The sequence below is a fragment of the Cygnus atratus genome, chromosome 8 (assembly GCF_013377495.2).
Source record: "Cygnus atratus isolate AKBS03 ecotype Queensland, Australia chromosome 8, CAtr_DNAZoo_HiC_assembly, whole genome shotgun sequence".
NCBI lineage: Eukaryota > Metazoa > Chordata > Aves > Anseriformes > Anatidae > Cygnus > Cygnus atratus.
In genome coordinates this window covers 12,349,236-12,366,454 of record NC_066369.1, presented here as the reverse complement: position 1 = coordinate 12,366,454, position 17,219 = coordinate 12,349,236, and the positions used below count along the sequence as shown (strand labels likewise).

General features: G+C 41.5%; 1 protein-coding gene across 1 annotated transcript in view; it reads right to left on the bottom strand.

Annotated features, from left to right (window-relative positions):
• Positions 1-17,219, bottom strand: part of COP1 (COP1 E3 ubiquitin ligase) — a 129,995-nt gene that overhangs the window by 43,385 nt on the left and 69,391 nt on the right. Inside the window, exon 15 of the mRNA XM_035537932.1 lies at positions 13,774-13,890. Within this exon, the coding sequence (XP_035393825.1) occupies positions 13,774-13,890 (117 nt within the window). The remainder of the gene's footprint in view (positions 1-13,773; positions 13,891-17,219) is intronic.

Genomic DNA, 17,219 nt, shown 5'->3' with positions numbered 1-17,219 from the left:
GAGGAGCAGCAACTCCAAAGCAAGCTCTCTGCAGGAAGGGCTAGGAGGGAACACCACACAGCAGCACCTTGCTGGGTTGCACCGAGCACCAGTCCCGCAGGGGTGGCGATGCACGCGAACTGTAGCAGAGCAACTCAACTCCACAGGTACCCAGCAATTCTGAGCCACCTTCATCTTCCATGCCATGTACTTCGCTCCCCTTCACCACCACCATTTACCACCCTAGAGCTACTTACAGGCCCTCCAAGGCTTTTTTTTTTTTTTTTTTGCCCAAGAGCCACTTACTAGAAGGAATATCATCAACAATGGGGCAGCAAAACACCAATTTACCTGCAATGCAACAGTTTTATATTCAAGGGATGTAAGACTAGAAAGCCCCAAGAGACGCACGCAAAGGTCCTGTAGCTCTCCTCTGGAAAACGGGATTGCAGAAGAACTAATGACCATTTTTCTTATTTCATACAGAAATGCATATTTCTCAACCGTTCAATATTTCTCTTATTGATCTACTCAAAAAGTAAGTAATTTACATTGCCCCCATTTTTCAAGTGCTTATATGCCTGAGAATGCAAGTGGTGCTCGCTGCTATGTCGCAGATGAACGTTACAGCCAAGAAATGCCCATATCCATAAAAATAAGTCGGAGCAGAGCAAACCAGGTGTTACTAAGGTCTGTTAGAGGTTTTCTGTTACCAAAGCACATTCTGAACTTTTGTTTTCTTTTAAATAATCAAGATCTTCAATAGCAAACTTATGGATCAAATTCATTTTCTATATAAATGTTCCAGCTGCTGCCTGTAGTCCTGCTCGCCTCGTGCTGCCTCTGTTCTACTGCAACAGAAGCCCAGGGTAGGGCACAGCCCTATGTGTTTCCCTCATACTTCTTTGATAGCAGCGACCCTGTTTATCTAGCATCTTGTGTCAGTGGTTGATTATCCCCTCAGTTTTGTCTGTTCGTTTTTCTCCCTGGTATTCAAGTCTCAATCCAAGGCTGCCTGTTTTCACCGTAACGAAAGCCTGCATGTAGGCAGTAAGAAGCAGAGACACCAATACAAGTCTGAGCAAGGGGTGGAGGAGGGTTATTAAATGACTTGTCCAGCAGCATTAAAACTGAAGCCAGGCAAAGTTGGTGCAAGAAGCCTGTGCTCTCCCACAGTTAGGTTATGAAGAAACAAAAGAAAAAATAACCCTTAATAAAATGGTACCAAAAAGCCCACACGGTATCTTCAGAATGAAAGATGAGAGGCATAATTTCGTGGAGTTTGATTCTATTTCTACATTTGATGGTTAAAAAATGGTTTTAGAAATCCTGAAGGAAGCGTCCACTGCTCAATACATATTGAAGGAATTCACTGAAATCCGATTATTTATATTTAAACATCTAACTATAGGAATTGAGCTTCCCTTTCACTTATTTCTCTGTATATGAAGTGTACAAGAATACTTAGCGCACAGAAAGGACAGACTGAAGGCTTTAAGGCTACCCAGAATCATTTCTTGCTGCTGAATAAATTGTCTAGATGAGTTAAACAGAAACACATCCCAAAGCCTTCAAGTGTTCTAAGCCCAGTGGCTCAAACAAAAGCTTGTGTTTCAAGTGTGTGGGTGAAAAGAAAGAGCACACATTATCACTCCCATGAGTGCTACTCCAGAAAGGGAAGGACAAGACACTTTAATGAATTTTTGTTCAATGGACACAAGCAACCGATAGAACAACTGATTTTTAACATCAAGACAAGTTAAACAGAAGTCTTTCTGCTAGGCTGAATGTGATTTCTCCTTACAAAAAGCAAGCTTGCATCCTCAGAGGTAAAGTCTTTGGCTAGACTAAAAAAGGAAACAATCAGGAAGCTTACGTACAACCTCAGTTTTCACTGCTGAAAACTCTTCTGTTAGTACAGAGCAAAAGGAAGGAGATAAAAAGGGACTACATCCCAATTTTAAATCCTGATTTCAAAATAAACTCAAATCAACAGCAGCACACTGAAGTACAACGTGCTGTATTGCAGTACTCGAGAGATAGCTTTGCATATTGGATGCCTTGGTCCTTACAGAAACCTGAACAATGGCCAAATAAACAAGCACTGCTCTTCCTCAAACATCTGAGGAAAGACAGAGCTGCTATCAGAGCTCAAACCTTGAAGCTGAAAACTTAAGAGATCTTTGAGAGGAGACTTACAAAAGCCTCAGTGCTACTCTTGACCTCAAAGCCATCTAACAAGCTGCATACTTAGAGTAACTTGAAAACTATTAAGAAGAAAGTGGAACCTCCCCAGTGGACTTTCTACCTACCTCCACACCAGGAAACAGAGCCTCCCCAACGGCAGTGATTTCCTCAGAGGCTGGTCAAAAAACAACTCAGGATTTAATTATGAAAAAGTCAAAACAAACTTAATCAGAAATTGCACTCTGCATAAGGATTAAAACCCACCTTTGCTCAAGGGCCCTTAAAGTCATAGAACAATGTGAGATGGATTCCAGAGGTCTCTTCCAACCAGATCATCTTCTTGCTCAGAGGAGGGTCACGTGCAAAGTTAGGTTCAACTCAAGTTCAGTAACTGTGCTCAAGTCCTAGTCAGTCAAGCTCTGAGCATCTCCAAAGATGGAGATTCTGCAAACTGTTCCCTGGTCCTGGCTGCCCTGAAGACCGCTCTTATGTCAAAGGATTAGGAAGAATACGTTTTTAATCCGAATTTGCTTAAGCTATTTGTTATTGACATAAGAAAGATAAGGCATTTGTCTTCTCAGATCTTTCGGGTTTTGTCTATCTACTCCCACATGCCGGAGGAAGCATGAAGTACTGCCATGCAACCTTTGTTCTCCTGTAATTAAGTTTATTCTTACTAGTTAAAAAAAAGGAACATGAAGAACTACTGAATTTAAACTTTTGCAGAGTCTGTAATACCAAACAACAGCACTTAAAGACATGCATTCATGTGACTGAGGTGGCTTTGGTCAAAAAAAAGTCATGAATGAAGTGAAGTTTCCCCTACAGCAGAAAGGTAGGAGTGGAGTTTGACCATCCATGTGTTGGTCTTGCTCTGGAGAGAAGACTGTGGACAGAATTGAACACTCCCGCTTTGGGAATAATACAACTCACCAAGACATGTAAAAACAGGTGTTCTCCAGAGCGGAAGAGAGAGTATGGGAAAAAGTGGGTCTTTACTACAGCAACAGAAAGGCAAGATGTTATTTGGGCATTCACGAAAGAACGGCAAGAAAGCCTTCCAGCCAAGGAAGCACTATAAAGAGAGATTTATTTCACTCAGAGTAATACCAGAATGGGCTAGGATCAGTACAGGCTTTGGTTTATCACAAGCATTTTCAGGGAGAGAAGACAACGTGACAGTTTCCACTACATAAAGGACATGGATGCTCTAGGAAAATGAATGAAGACAATGCATTAAACATGGGAAACAATGTGGACTTGAATTCAAGAGAACAAAGCCCTGCAATGAAAATTAATGCAAGAATTTTCTGAAGAAGAAATGAGATAAATATCGACAGTGAGTTGACATCAGTGTCCTCTTTACAAACCATTTCCCTTACTGTAAGTAAAGAGATTAAAAATGGGTTTGATGCAGCTTGATGCAAAGAATCTCTGGCAGACCAAACTGTGCAAAGCATTTTGCTGAAGAACGCACCGTGCTGTTTTCCACTTGCAGCACGACAAATCACATGAGGAGAAAACAAAGAAAACCATCTCACCCTAACATCTCCCTGTTGGAAGATCATCACAGCACGGGCAAAGCCAATTGATATTTATTTTTCCTGCTCACACCTTCCCTTCAAGAGATCCCTTCAAGAGATCCAACAAAAAAAGAAAAATCTACCCCAATACAGTCATTGTTACAGGCACAATTAAAATGTTTCCTGGATATAGCTTTGTATTTATAGTTTTCTGTTACAGAACCAAAGTACTTGTAATTTCTGTAACTAAGTCAAAATTATCCATTTGACGCATTTACTTTACCTCTTATTTTTATCTGAGTTCCCTTAGCAGTAAAAGAACATTTTTTCTCTGAATAGCCATCTTCTTTTGCCCCAGGGGAATCTTGGCAATCTATTCAAGGAGCAACGCTCTGGTCTGCAGCAGTGAACTGGAACAATGTCCTTATTTTGTATTTTGTGTGTGTGCTCAACGTAATTTGGGATGCAGTACTTCATTCATGTTTGCTATCAGAGTTCTGTCTAGACAAGTGGTCTCAAACACACCATTGTTCGAGACTCCCAGGGAGCTCCCACATACCCTGTCTTCATAGGTGTTACAAGTGTTCAACAGCCACACAAAAATGGACCAGAGGTTGGAAAAGCATTCAAGAGATTTTTCCCTGTAAGTCAGAACTCCTCCACGTGCTTTTCCCTTATATCATGCTCTGAGAAGTATACAACATTAAGCAAGGTCTGTATGATTTATTTTGCTGGTGGCGAAATCTGAAAATATATCTTCAGTAAAGAAGCTACAGAACCAGTGATGTTAGCAAGGAGACGAAAGATTTCAAAAGCAAAGGAAGGCACGCAGGTGTTTGGGGATGACTGCATTCTGACAACTCAATCTCATTTTCCCACACTGAGATACAGATGATTTTTGAAGGCAATTGCCCATCATATTTAGGGAACCCAACACAAATCCATCTCAGCTTTCCATGTAAATGAAGGCAAAGCACAGCTTTGAGAAGGAAATGCCTGATGGTGTTCTGTATGACTGATTGGATGATAAAAAAGCAGCATGGGAAACGCTCACCTCCATGAAAGCTGAATTCAAGAGAGCTGCAGTTGTATTCAACACATCTGCTAGCCTCAGCTTCATCCCTGGCAAAACCAACAGCACAATAACCACTCTACCAAGGAAAGGCTCAGGGATGTGATGGCAGGGGGCTACAGGTTAGCATTTGTTATATTTTGCCAGAGCTCTACAGTAAAGACAATGCTTCAGCCAGTGATTTTAATCTCTTACTAACACCAACTGCACTTTTTTTTTTTTAAATGTATATCAACACTAGCATTTCACTGAAGATCTATATCTCCCTCTACTGAACATAAGAAGGGAACAGCAGCCTTGATGGGAACTGCCAACTGGGTTTTTAACCTTCGTATTCAACAGATTCCCTATGGCTTGAAGTTACAGATGACATTTGCAGGGGTATGGATAATGGTCTTTATGCACTGGGGACATTTTTTATTGACTTGTCAAAACCTTTTGACACAGCAGCCCATAAAGCCTCCACTAAGTAACTTGCCTCATATTAAGGAGAGGAGGAGGAGACAAAGCATTAGAGATCTTAATCAGTTGAGAAAAAGGGCTCAGATGGGAAGGGAAGCAAAACAGATTTCTCTAGAACTCCTTTGAAACTTTGACCTTTATGGTTTTGAAGAACTATAGAGACTTCTCACAGGAATAAGGGATAGCTGGTTTGTGTGCAATTCAAAGATTGCTTTCTACCAGATTGCTGGGAAAAAAATCAGTACAGATAAGGCAGAAGTACCATTGTTACAAAACTAATTTAGACAACAGCAATAACAACCTACAGCTTTTAGAAGAATTCATTCTTTAAGACTGATGGAGAAAAAGTGACTATTCAGACTCGTAATCCTACTGTTCTCCTTGACTATGAACATGTTTGACTGTATCCGCTAATGCATGCGTATCAATGGCCAAAAATGAGTTTTATGACACCTAGAATATGTGAAGAGCAGTCATTTTATAGTAAAAGGTACCCCAACCCATGCTGTCTATGCAGACTACCTCTCCAAAGATCTGAAACATCTCACATGAGCACCAGCAGTCTTACTAGTACAGTGACTGCTGGATAGATCCAAAGCCAGCAGCTCCACCTTCTTTGCAGAGCAGCTCTAGATCCTGATTCTAGATACTTCCTGCACGCAATGTTTAGTCTCACTGCAAACCAGAGCTCTGGCTATTGACTGACTCCAAGCACTGCAGGTCATGGAACTGTGATGGAGGGAAGAGACAGCAGTCAGACTCCAAGACCACATGCTTCAAGATGAGTTCATGCAGGTAAGGTAACCTATAATGTTAAAGATAGATATGAAAATAAACGTCCTCCCTAAGATTTTAGGAGTATGTCTATGAAGCAACAGCTTTAGGGTTTTTGTTGTATCATTGAACATCATACAATAACCACTCAACAAGCTTCAGAGCAATCAAACTGGCTCTAGGGAACATGCAGACTGCTGCCATGTGCCTTACAACAAGCAGCTGAGGACACAAGTTGGCCAAACTCTCCAAGCTGATGTTGGCCCAGTACTATATTGTGCTTAACTAGCCTGAGGAGACATAAGCCTCCTGCTACCACGTTCTGGAGATGGCCATTGATTCATCACCTAAACTACTCTCAAAGCAGATTCCACTACTGTTGGAATAACGGATATAACAGATACTGTCCTGACCAGTAACATTGAAGCTTCAGATGAGAATGCTTCAACCAAAGCTCCGCTAAAGATATGGTGGGGTATGCAGATGATGAAATAAGCATGGGAAGACTACATGAGGATACACAGGTATCCAATGTGGGAGAGAGGCAATCTATGATCTAGCCAGTCAATGAAGTAAGCCACGTGAAGGGGTGCTGGGTTTGTACGTGCATCTACAGCCTTACTTTTTGTCATCAGCTTCAGTTACAAACAGCTAACAGTTCCTCTCTAGGGGAACTCTCAACCTAGTCCAAGCATTTAAAAATTCTCTTCTTAAAAACCACGTGTAAGCTTAGATGCTCAGATACTACGAAATGAAGCCTTCTAGATGACAGACCATGCTGCATTTGCAGGTTACATGTTCTCCTATGCAGTGCGACAATTTTCACCAGTTTGTACAGAAAAAGAAGCATATGTTGTAAAGTAATCCTGCACTGTACCCAAATAAAAGACGGAATAGTTCATCTATGCAGCAGCTTGAAAAGGAGGCACCACAGAAGTGTGCTACAGAAGATGCCATTCCAACAAAATTCCTTTCAATTGAGCTACCAGAAAAACTTCACAAACTCCAAGTGTGAAATGGGTTAAACTCCTAGGAACACAGCAACAACTAGTAGCAAGAACAATTTAGCAGTTGGAGGAAAATACAAATCTCAGATTTGCCTATTCTGTTCCTAAATTTCAAAGCTCATTTCAATTTTAATTTGGATTTTGTAATGTTGACTAAATGACTTCTGCACCAGTCATAAGACAAAATGTCAGGAAAAGAATATTTAAGCAAACAATTAGCACGCTCATTTCTGCCACTGATAGATTTATCCTTTTCTCCAGAGAATCAAATGGAGCTTTGAGTTCATTTTATTTGTTCACTTGTTACTGAAGTGTGACAACCTCTAGGATAAAGTTTGGTAACTCCCGGTAGGTCTCTATAATGTGACTCACTCATTATTGCAAGCGCCTTATCCAACAAATCAGAGACAATGTTTTCTGTGTACATAAAGTTATATAAGCTTTTAAATTCTGAAGTTTGCGTGAAATTCATGCACATATCTCCTGGATGCCTGCAAGCAGTTTCAAGTCCCCTCCTGACCTGCTGGGAAGCAGCCTCAGCACTAAGGCACGCTGCGGCATGGCCTGAAGACACAGACTCACCTGGCCTCAGACGGGCACGAACAGGCAAGCTGGTTTCACTGCAAACATCATCGGTTTCGGTAACACCGTGTGGCTGCAGTTCTGTTCTTTGTCATGAAAGAAGCAGCAGCAGACTGATCTACCAAGCAAGTCTGATCCGAGTCACAAAGAGTCTTCAGACATGCATCAGGACAGCAGAAGGCAGGTTGATACTTCACTTTATATTGCATCCCAGCATCATTTTCAAGAGGGATCATTTTAAAATCAAACCTTCATGACCATGTTCTAAACTGAACAATGTCACTAAGCTCAGCACTTCCCCCAACACATGCACTGTCAGTACAGATATGTGATTGCTACCGCTGAAGGAATCTGTGGTTTGGACCAAAGGACCCTCAGCAGATTGAAGAGGTGGCGTAGGTGCTTTCAAAGGCTGCAGTAAATGAAGCACTTGCCATGGTTTCCGGAATGAGTTTAGCCCCCAAGATGTCCAGTGTGCACTTCTGAATCACAGACCTTGTCCCCTTCTTTCTTTGCCAACAACCTCAGAAATCACGGACTAGAGGACACTTGCGGAACACCCACAAAAAAGGTAAGACACCATGCATGTCAAGCCCAGCAGACCTAACAGGAAAGTCCTGGACTGCTGCGTGCTGTGCCAATTTCAGAAAGGCTCAATTTGGAGGCGTTGCTGTGAACTTCAAGCACATGCTTCGAGGAAATGCCTGACCCTTGCTTGTGCATTTGAATACTGAACTCAATTCATGTGCTAAAGATAATCTAGTAGCTTAAGCTCATAGAAGCTGCCCAGCTCCACCCTAAACAGGTCATATATTCACACAAATGGACTCTTTCTGAGTCACTGCAGGTTTTCGATAGAGCAGAGCACTTACCCAGGAGAATCTATTAAGGTAGGACCTTGCTTTCAGCTGAAAAACATTAATTCACCAAAAAGGCATACTGCCTTCTTGGTCATTAATATCACATCATTCTCCTGAGCTGAGTGACAAGGCAGGCAAGTCACCCAGATCTGAGGAAGCATGAAAGGCTCCCAAATATCTCTCTGTAGAAGTAAAGAGAAATCACTGCTCCAGTTACTGCAGAAAAAAAAAAATATATTTCACTGGACAAGGATGGTCTCCAAAGCAGTCCTGCTTAGACACCAAGTATATTAGCAAAATTGAATGATGCTGATAAAGAAGCCACATGTGACCCTAAACTGTAAGTGCATCAGGGCTGTGCAGAGATTTTATTTTGTGAGGGAACAGTTGAAAATCAAAACAAAGCTGTTGACATAGCAACAGGAGCCCTTTTCACGTTGTATGCTGTGAAGCAGAATCATTAGTTTTGTGGCCTTTCAACAACAAATGGAAGGCTACAGCGTTCAAAGCCAGAGTACGAAGCCGTTCTGTAATGCTGTAGATGGTGCAAGATTTTTAAATAGCATGCAAAACCTTCTAGGCAAGGGCAAAACCATCTTGGAAGGCCAACCACATTCTTGGGAAGCGTTCTGGTGCAGCAGCATTGTACAAGTAGGGAAGGGAATGAGGAAGAGACAGAACAGGCAAGAAATGCACGAACAGGAGAAGGGTAAAAGCCTCAGCACTAGGGAGAGACTTCCCCAGCGCAAAGGGTCTTGAACTCTGAGGCTGTAATTTTAGGTAAGCATTAAAGTCAACATAAATCAGCACTGTCCTGTGTTTTCCCAGGTCAGTTCACCTGAACCCACGCTGTCAGTTTATGACAATGCAGTGAGACCTGACCGCGGTTAAAACTCACTCAACAAAACCATTAATCTCTGAGTATGTCATAGCTGTTCTGCTGCACCTCTCTATCTGCCTGTACTGCTTCCACTTGTTTGTGAGAACTTTTGGAGAGCAGGCGGTCTTTGTCTCACATCTGCGCAGCACTGAGGAGCCCCTCTCACCCCCAAACCAACCTACCAGATTTGTGGGTCCTACAGGGAAAAAATAGCATTCAATAAGATACATCTAGTGTAAGAACTTGGGAATCTGAAGTTTTGATGATCTGATCTCTGCATAATATATGGGAAATAAAAGGTCAGTAGTAGCTGCTGACAGTATCACAGCACACCGGGATAAAGCATTGCTACTACCAAGAGCTATGCTTAGCTCATCGAGTTCGCAGACAGTCTGATCTCACCCAGGCTGCACAACTTGGCCATTCAAGCTGCAAACTGCATGTATTTGCAGCCCGCCCCCCCCCCCCCTTTTTTTTTTTAAAAGGAGGGAAACAGTACTGCTAGAAAATATATAGGTTGAGGGCATCAGTGCTGCTGCTGAGGCAGAACAATAACAACTTCAGTCATGATTTATATAGCTAATTTCAGGATAAAGCCCTATCTATTTTTAAAAAGAAAAGACCACAAAATTACCTGATTTTGTATTCGGCAGTGATTACAGTTTATACTGCACAATGTTTCAACTCAGTAAGCATGCAAATAGAATATTTTATTGAAGTAACAGACAAAAAGGATCTTTTCTTCTTTATATGCCCTCTCCACTGCAACAGATTTTATCAAGTTGCAGTCAGATGTGATAGCTTTCTTCTAACCTGAAGTGCCTGTCAAATTTTAGGAGAATTATTTCCTAAACCAAATATTCATTTCTCTCCTTTTTAGGCTCCACTTCCAGTTTATTGCTCATTTGTTCTGTTTTAAGCCACAAAAATGATCTTTTGGTCATCTAAAAGCTTTCAGAGCAAAGAGCCCAAAGAAGAAACATCTATCACCGATATTAGATGGTAATCCTGGGATTTGCTTCTATAGTAGTAACTAAAGCAGCATTTTCCATGCATCGAACTTGAAGCCCAGCCAGTACTTCATGCTAAAGGAGCATTCCCGACATGGCAGCATAGTGTTAACACTTTTGACCGCAGCTGTATCTAAACCAGAGCCCCACAGCAACTAAAGCAGAGGCTTCCACCACGAAACCCACAGTTACAAGATATTTCAGTTCCAACCCACATCAAGCCCTTCTCAGGAGATTTTAAAACTGGCACTTCATCTTCTCCTGCTGCTGCTAATAAAGGGCAGGGACCTGTCCAGGAACTCAGCATGGGGAAATGGATGACCATTTCAACAAGCTGCTGCATCAGCTCACTTAATTGGTACCACATGTTGGTAGACCTTCAGAAATTTTGGGGAAATATGAAGATACTTAAAGGGAATTCTTCCAAAATTGGAAGAAGTCTGGAAGTACAAAGCTACCTCTCTGCATATTTTACCCAAGCACAACAGTATAGCAACACTGGCAGAAGTCAGCCAAGAGTCAGCATTTTACTAACAAATGAGAAGGGATCATCCATAAACTGAGACAAGATAGAAAGGATCTTAAGATAATCATCCTGTTTTTATGGAGAACACAAGAGGGGAACCAGCACAGAGATTCAAGGAGAAAGCTGGTCTAGTTGAAGCATCTGATTACGAAAACTGACTTCAAAGAGGCATCCTGAATAGATGGACACAAGTGGGCATGATGCTTTTGTCAAGGGCAGAGCAGAAAATTTCATTAATCAAGATGTAGAAGAACAAGGCCTTACAAAAAGGGATTGCAGCTGTAGGGAAAGTTGAAGAAAGACCCTCCAAGAAGATAAAAGCAGGAAATGAAAATTGAGAAAAAAAAATCAGGGGCATAGTATGTAAAGATTGATTAACATTGAAAAATTCTAGACTTGCAGTCAAAATCACATTGCTAAAACAAGGTATGCTAACTTGCAACCTATCCTGCATACAGAGAAAGGGGTACTGACGTATGTCCATTTAGTAATTTAATAATGGTGTATTAAGACAAATTTACTTCCCCCTCCTATCTCTGAAATACTAAGTACCAATAATTCCCCACACCAACCATTTCATCAATTGTTTCTCTCAAGTCTTAAGCTACAAGAATTCATACACACAAAGACATAGTGCATACACACACAAATATAGCAGTAAGTTCCATCAAGTCAACAAATAGAACAAGACATATACACAGGAGCAGTATTGCTGCTTAAAGACTGCACAAAACTCTGCTGTGAGTGCAGTGTTAGGAAATCTCGGCTCCTTTATCGCTGGATAAAGCACTGAGAAAGTAGTTGACATTCTCAGAGCTGGAACTTCAATAAGCAAGCCCAGGCAAAGACAAGCCGACTTTCTAAAACTGCCAATTATTGTGGTCAATGAATTAGTGTTTAGTACTGCTCATCTTTATTCCTATAGATGCTAACAGGAACCTCCAAATTCATGTGCCCAAAGTATCTTTTTTTTAATACTGCTTAAAGAAACCAGCTTTTACCCTTCCTTTATGAATGTTAGACCTCACATAACAAATCACACTATTTACAAGTTATATCACTTCTTTCCATAGACTGAACGAAGTTAGTAAACAAGATCATTTGAAACTGATGGAGGAGAAAAAACCTGTCTCTACCATAACACATTAAACAGGACAGTGCCTACTTTCATACTCTACACAGAGCAAAAACTTTTTTGCCCTGAATTTTTTAGTTCAGAAATAAAACCAACTTTTAAGACCCCAGGATTTTTAATTTCACATGCTATTTTTTCACGTGTTTATGGCTGAAAGATCAATTACAATTCCTTTGTGGGAAATCATTCCCATCAGTTCAATTACTTCATGTAATTGTTTCAGCAATCACAGTTAAATATCCATTTTAATTTTTATTTAAGAACTTAATTACCAAGCATCAAGCAGATGTAAACACTTTTTAAAAATTTTATCTGCTGTCTCCCTCCTACATGTTCTTCCCCAGTGCAAGTACCGTTTTTACCATCAGCACTCTCTAAACCTCAAAAACGCACATGTAGTCATCTAAAACTTCCCGCTAACCCGTGGCACTCACTGACGCCTCTTTCCCAAATAACTTGTTGAAGACAAGACCATCGAGGTTCCTCACGCACAAGCATGGCCTGATGGATACAGGCACTCCGCTTTCATCTTATGTGCCCTACAGCTCTGAAAACCTTCACAAATTTATCTGTGCCTTGTCTCCCCCCTCTGCCTTTCAGGTGGGAAGGAATCCCAGTTACTGATTTATCAGGAAGAATTCTGTTGTGTGATGCTATTACATATCTATTTTAATCAGCAGCTGATTCATTTGGAGCTGGTGCTCTCATCTTTCCCTAGAGCCTCTCACAGATAGTCCCTTTCATTCAAATGCTGCTAGTAGCTATTGTAATTCAATTCTATTCTTGCATGTAATTCACTAACCTTCAGCGAGATGCCCGTCAAGCAAGTCAATATTTTACACTCCAACTTGAATCCATTTTTGCAGTGTATCAAAATGCAAATTTATTTTTTCTCTCCTAAAAGTCAAAATTTAAGTAGAACCAGACTGGAAATTGGAACATCTAAATGAAATGGCAAACCAGTGGTTGCAAGAATGTGATCAACATATCTCCCAAGGTCCAGAGATAGCTAGTGCCATCAGAGCATCTAGTTACAAGCACATTAAAACTCCCTGAGGGGAAAGGAAATGCAGAGTTGGTTAAACATTTATAATAGGTACCTCTGAGTTTCGGTTGCTGCATGCATAGCACGACAGTTTCCTCCCAAAGTGATATCTGCTCTGCTTTCAAGTCTTTGTATTATCACCAAAACCTATTTAACCTAAGTGAATAAAAGTCTCATCATGCCTTTCCCATTGACTACTTTAAAAAAAACATTAACAGAGATGCTTTGCCCAACTTAGAAAACATCAGCCCATCCACAGGGACTACAGTTGCAGCTATGGGAAACAAGCACAGCCAATCTTTTACAGTATGCCTCAGGTAAAACCAGTCAAAATTCTCAGTATGGTTTTGTAGCTTTCATAAGCAATGCTATAAATCAGAAAGATCAACTACCACCATGATAACACGTTAACCTAGCTTTAAGACTCACAAAGCTGAGATTTGCCTGGTCACCTTAGTTATCTCAATAAACACACTGACTTGCTTTTGTGAGCTTTTATCTGTGATAGACACCCAAATTAAGAAGTCAGACTGCAGAACAGAGTTGACACTTGAGTATCATCGATGTCTTCCGGGTGACTGCACACTTGAAGTCCTACTCAGAGGCATTTTAACTGCAAAGGCACCTCAGTTCTGCTGGGTACAGCAGCCAACCTCAAGTCTCCCGAAGAAGTAAGAAGCTTAAAGCAAGGAAGAAACGGCATTTCTTTCTCAAAAGACCCTTTTACCTACCTGCACAGCCAAAAGCTAGGTGATACCTAGAAGAGGGGCTGAATTTGACACAGCACACATTCGCCTTGGCCTCGATGCTTGCTACTGAATTGTCCAAGTTGGTAGACCACAGCTTCACTAGAGAAACAAAAAGAGAGAAATGAATAAACAAAAACCAAACTTCATCTGAAAGGTATAAAACCTAGTTTCTTCATATGTAAGATTCTGAACAACCTCAGTTACCAAGATGCTAATGATCAGAAAAGGTCAGATTGTAACCAATGGCTGGAGAGCCTTAGAACACTCAGGTACATACACATCGGCATCTCCTGTGAGTATGGAGAAGGTCCACATCCCACGCAGCTGAGGGCTTCTTCGGAGCAGGTGACTCAATGCATGTTATAATCTTAACATTTAAGACTACAAGACTGCAGATTCATATAACCGAGAGCAGGAAGACTTATGCCCTTTTTGTTCCTTGTTTCCTAGCCTGGATGTACAGAACTCCATGCTCCAAAGCAGAATTGCTTTGCACAGAATAAATACACCTAATTGTATGCTTAAGCACAGCAAGTAAGAACAACTTGTTTTATTCTCAAGGTACTGGCACAGACAGAAAAGAAATCAGTATGCTAGCTTCCTATGATGATATATTTCCTTAGTACAAAGGACTCTACTGTTTTGTGAGACTGCTGTGTGAACATTAATTTAACCACGTTGTACGGAATGAGCTCTTCCCCCACATACTGGCCTCATGGCTTCCCAGGAAGACCAACAGAAAATACTAGAGGCTTTTCAAAATTTAGCTTTCCCCACCCTCTACAAAAATTTTGAGCATCATTTAACCTTAAAGATTAAGACTGTTAGGTGCTCCCCAGATAATGCACCTTATTTTTAAAAGGTGCAGGTGAAACGCTGCCCTCAGTCTGGGCAAAGGGACAGCACACTGGCATCAACAGGGTCTGCTACAAAGCAGACTTCAATCAGACAAACGTTATCCCTTCCCCCTCTTCTTGATGAGGGGGTTGTGTAGCACTTGAGCATCATGAACAGCATGCTGCAGAGTAGGCAGAGCAAGCTAGAGCCAAGGACTGAACATGCAGGAGCTACCCAAAGGCTTAATCTTTTAAACAGCTCCAAGAACTGCTTGGGCTTCTGCAGATCTGTAGCCAACAGGTCCTCTGTCACCTTTTGAGAGAAAGCTCACTTTGGAGGTGAAGGAGTGAGCAAAACCAGCAAAAAAGAGCAGGAATAGTTTCCCCAGTGTTTATAACCTCAATAAATGAATGAGGTAAGTAGCCTGACGGCATGTCCTCCCACCCTCAGAGTGCTCCTCCATGCCTCCTCCTGGCCATTCATTCCCTGGAGCTTTGAAGGAGAAGCAAGGCTTCCACGTGGATTACTCAATCATGTTTTAGACAAGGAAAAGGAGGAACATTGACAGGTTCATTCTAAGGCACCTATTTTTTTTTTTAAAATAGTATTTCCAGCAACAAAACGCAACAAGATTGCGTTATTTCTGACCATACGTAGGAGAATGGCTTCAAGAATGAAGGAAATACACAACTGCTCAGAGTGCACCACTGAATCTTTTTAAAATACAGCCCTGTTGGCATCTGACAGCTGCCTGGAACCATTATAAAGCTGCACACAGATACGAGAAATACAAACACTGATGCATGCTGTATTTGCATATAACTATTACATAAAATTCAATGAAAACAGCCCCCACCCTGTTGTTGAATTTTCAGAAATAAATCCATCCTTATTTACCTGAGCTATAATAATCCACCTCTAGCTACGTTTCTAAATGAAACAAACAGCCTTGCAAGCATGGCTTAAGATGATCTCTTCTCCTACGCGAGATTGGACGATATACCTCCCCAGTGTGTTTTGCGCTGGGGGCGCAACAGAGAAGCACAGAGCCAGGAAAAAGATAATTTGGCACAGTAGTACAATTTTAGTATTTTGCTTTAATGAACAGCTACCAAGAGATGTCCAGTTTAAGTTGCAGTGGCAGTAGAGGACATCACACTTATGAAAGTGACAGTATAGGGAGCAAATAAGGTTGTGATTAAAGGAGGAGGGTGCTGGCAGACAACACTGCCTAAACCTGAGGTGTGCAGGGAGGTTAAACATTCTCACCATTCAGAGCAATGTTCTGCCCAAACCTAGGACTGAAAACACACACTTGCCTTAGAGCCTTCCAACTACTTATCGATATTTAAAGCTCTGTCCAAAATGGCCAAGTCTCTTCTTGACACCACCTCTCCTCTACTAAACGAATAGCCGTTTGGTCTCAGTTTTGTGGCAGAAGCTAATTGAGGGCTACGCTGCAACTTGGCTCATTTTTTGGTTCAAGTCTTCAGGTCATAAGCTCAGCCATTTACCCCGGTGAAGGGACGACCTGTGTGTTCAAAGCCATCATAATATTCGTTACCACTGACAGACACAGATTAGAGTCTGCAGCAATTTCTGTGATCTAACTGCTGTGGGATACGCTAAGCTCCAATTATATCTTAGTCAGTGCCATAAAAAAGGATATATGCGACATCTAACAACACATAATGAAACTTGTCAAGTTTTACCTGGAACTGTCCATTATTTTTTCAAAAAGAACTGACAGGTTAATAAAGCATAATTCATAAGGGTAGAGTTTATTTGCTGTAGCTTTTAGCAATTTCGCTGAGGTCGAGGCAGTAATTATACAACACACAGATGTCTTTAACACTTAGAATTGTGCAGATGAGGCAAACAACCATCTGAGACCGACTATCTCTAAAACGCATGTTCCCAAAGCGTATGTCTCCTAGTACTGCTGTTACTGACAGATACACCTCTGTGGCCAAGTGTCCTCCCCTCACCAAAAAAATAAGATGCTGCCTCTTAAAAAAAAAAAAAACCTCCCCCCCTGCTTTAAAAAGCGATCAATCTTTTCAATGTTCTTTTTTTTGGGTTGGAGCTTTACACCAAACATGTCAGTTTATAAATTCATCTTCCATAGCTCAGTTCTGCGCCCCAACACCAACAGAGAGGTGGAAGCCTGCACTGCAATAGCTGAAGGGGTCAATGTACCCAGCTGGCACACTGATGGTAAGGGCAGGAGCACAGTGTAAACTCAGGACTGTTAACAGGCGATGACTTCGCAGCACCCCTCCTCGTCCACACAAAGCAGAAGACAGTCAGTCAGGTATCTTGGTTGCCACTTTAACTATCAGCATCGTCTTGACCTTTTGAGGCATTCCCTGTTGAATACAACGACCCTCAAATGTCCAGGAAATTATTGAACTGCTATTAGCCAGGAAAACGAACAGAAAGTTCAGCCTGATATTTTAAGAGCAGTTAAAGCAGCAGAAGCTGAAGGAGCTAACTATCTTTGAAAATGAAGCACCAAACCTCTGAACGTCCTCAAAGCTGGGGAGCAGACCCTGACCTACAGCTCTCAGCAATGCTGCACTCTTTCACGA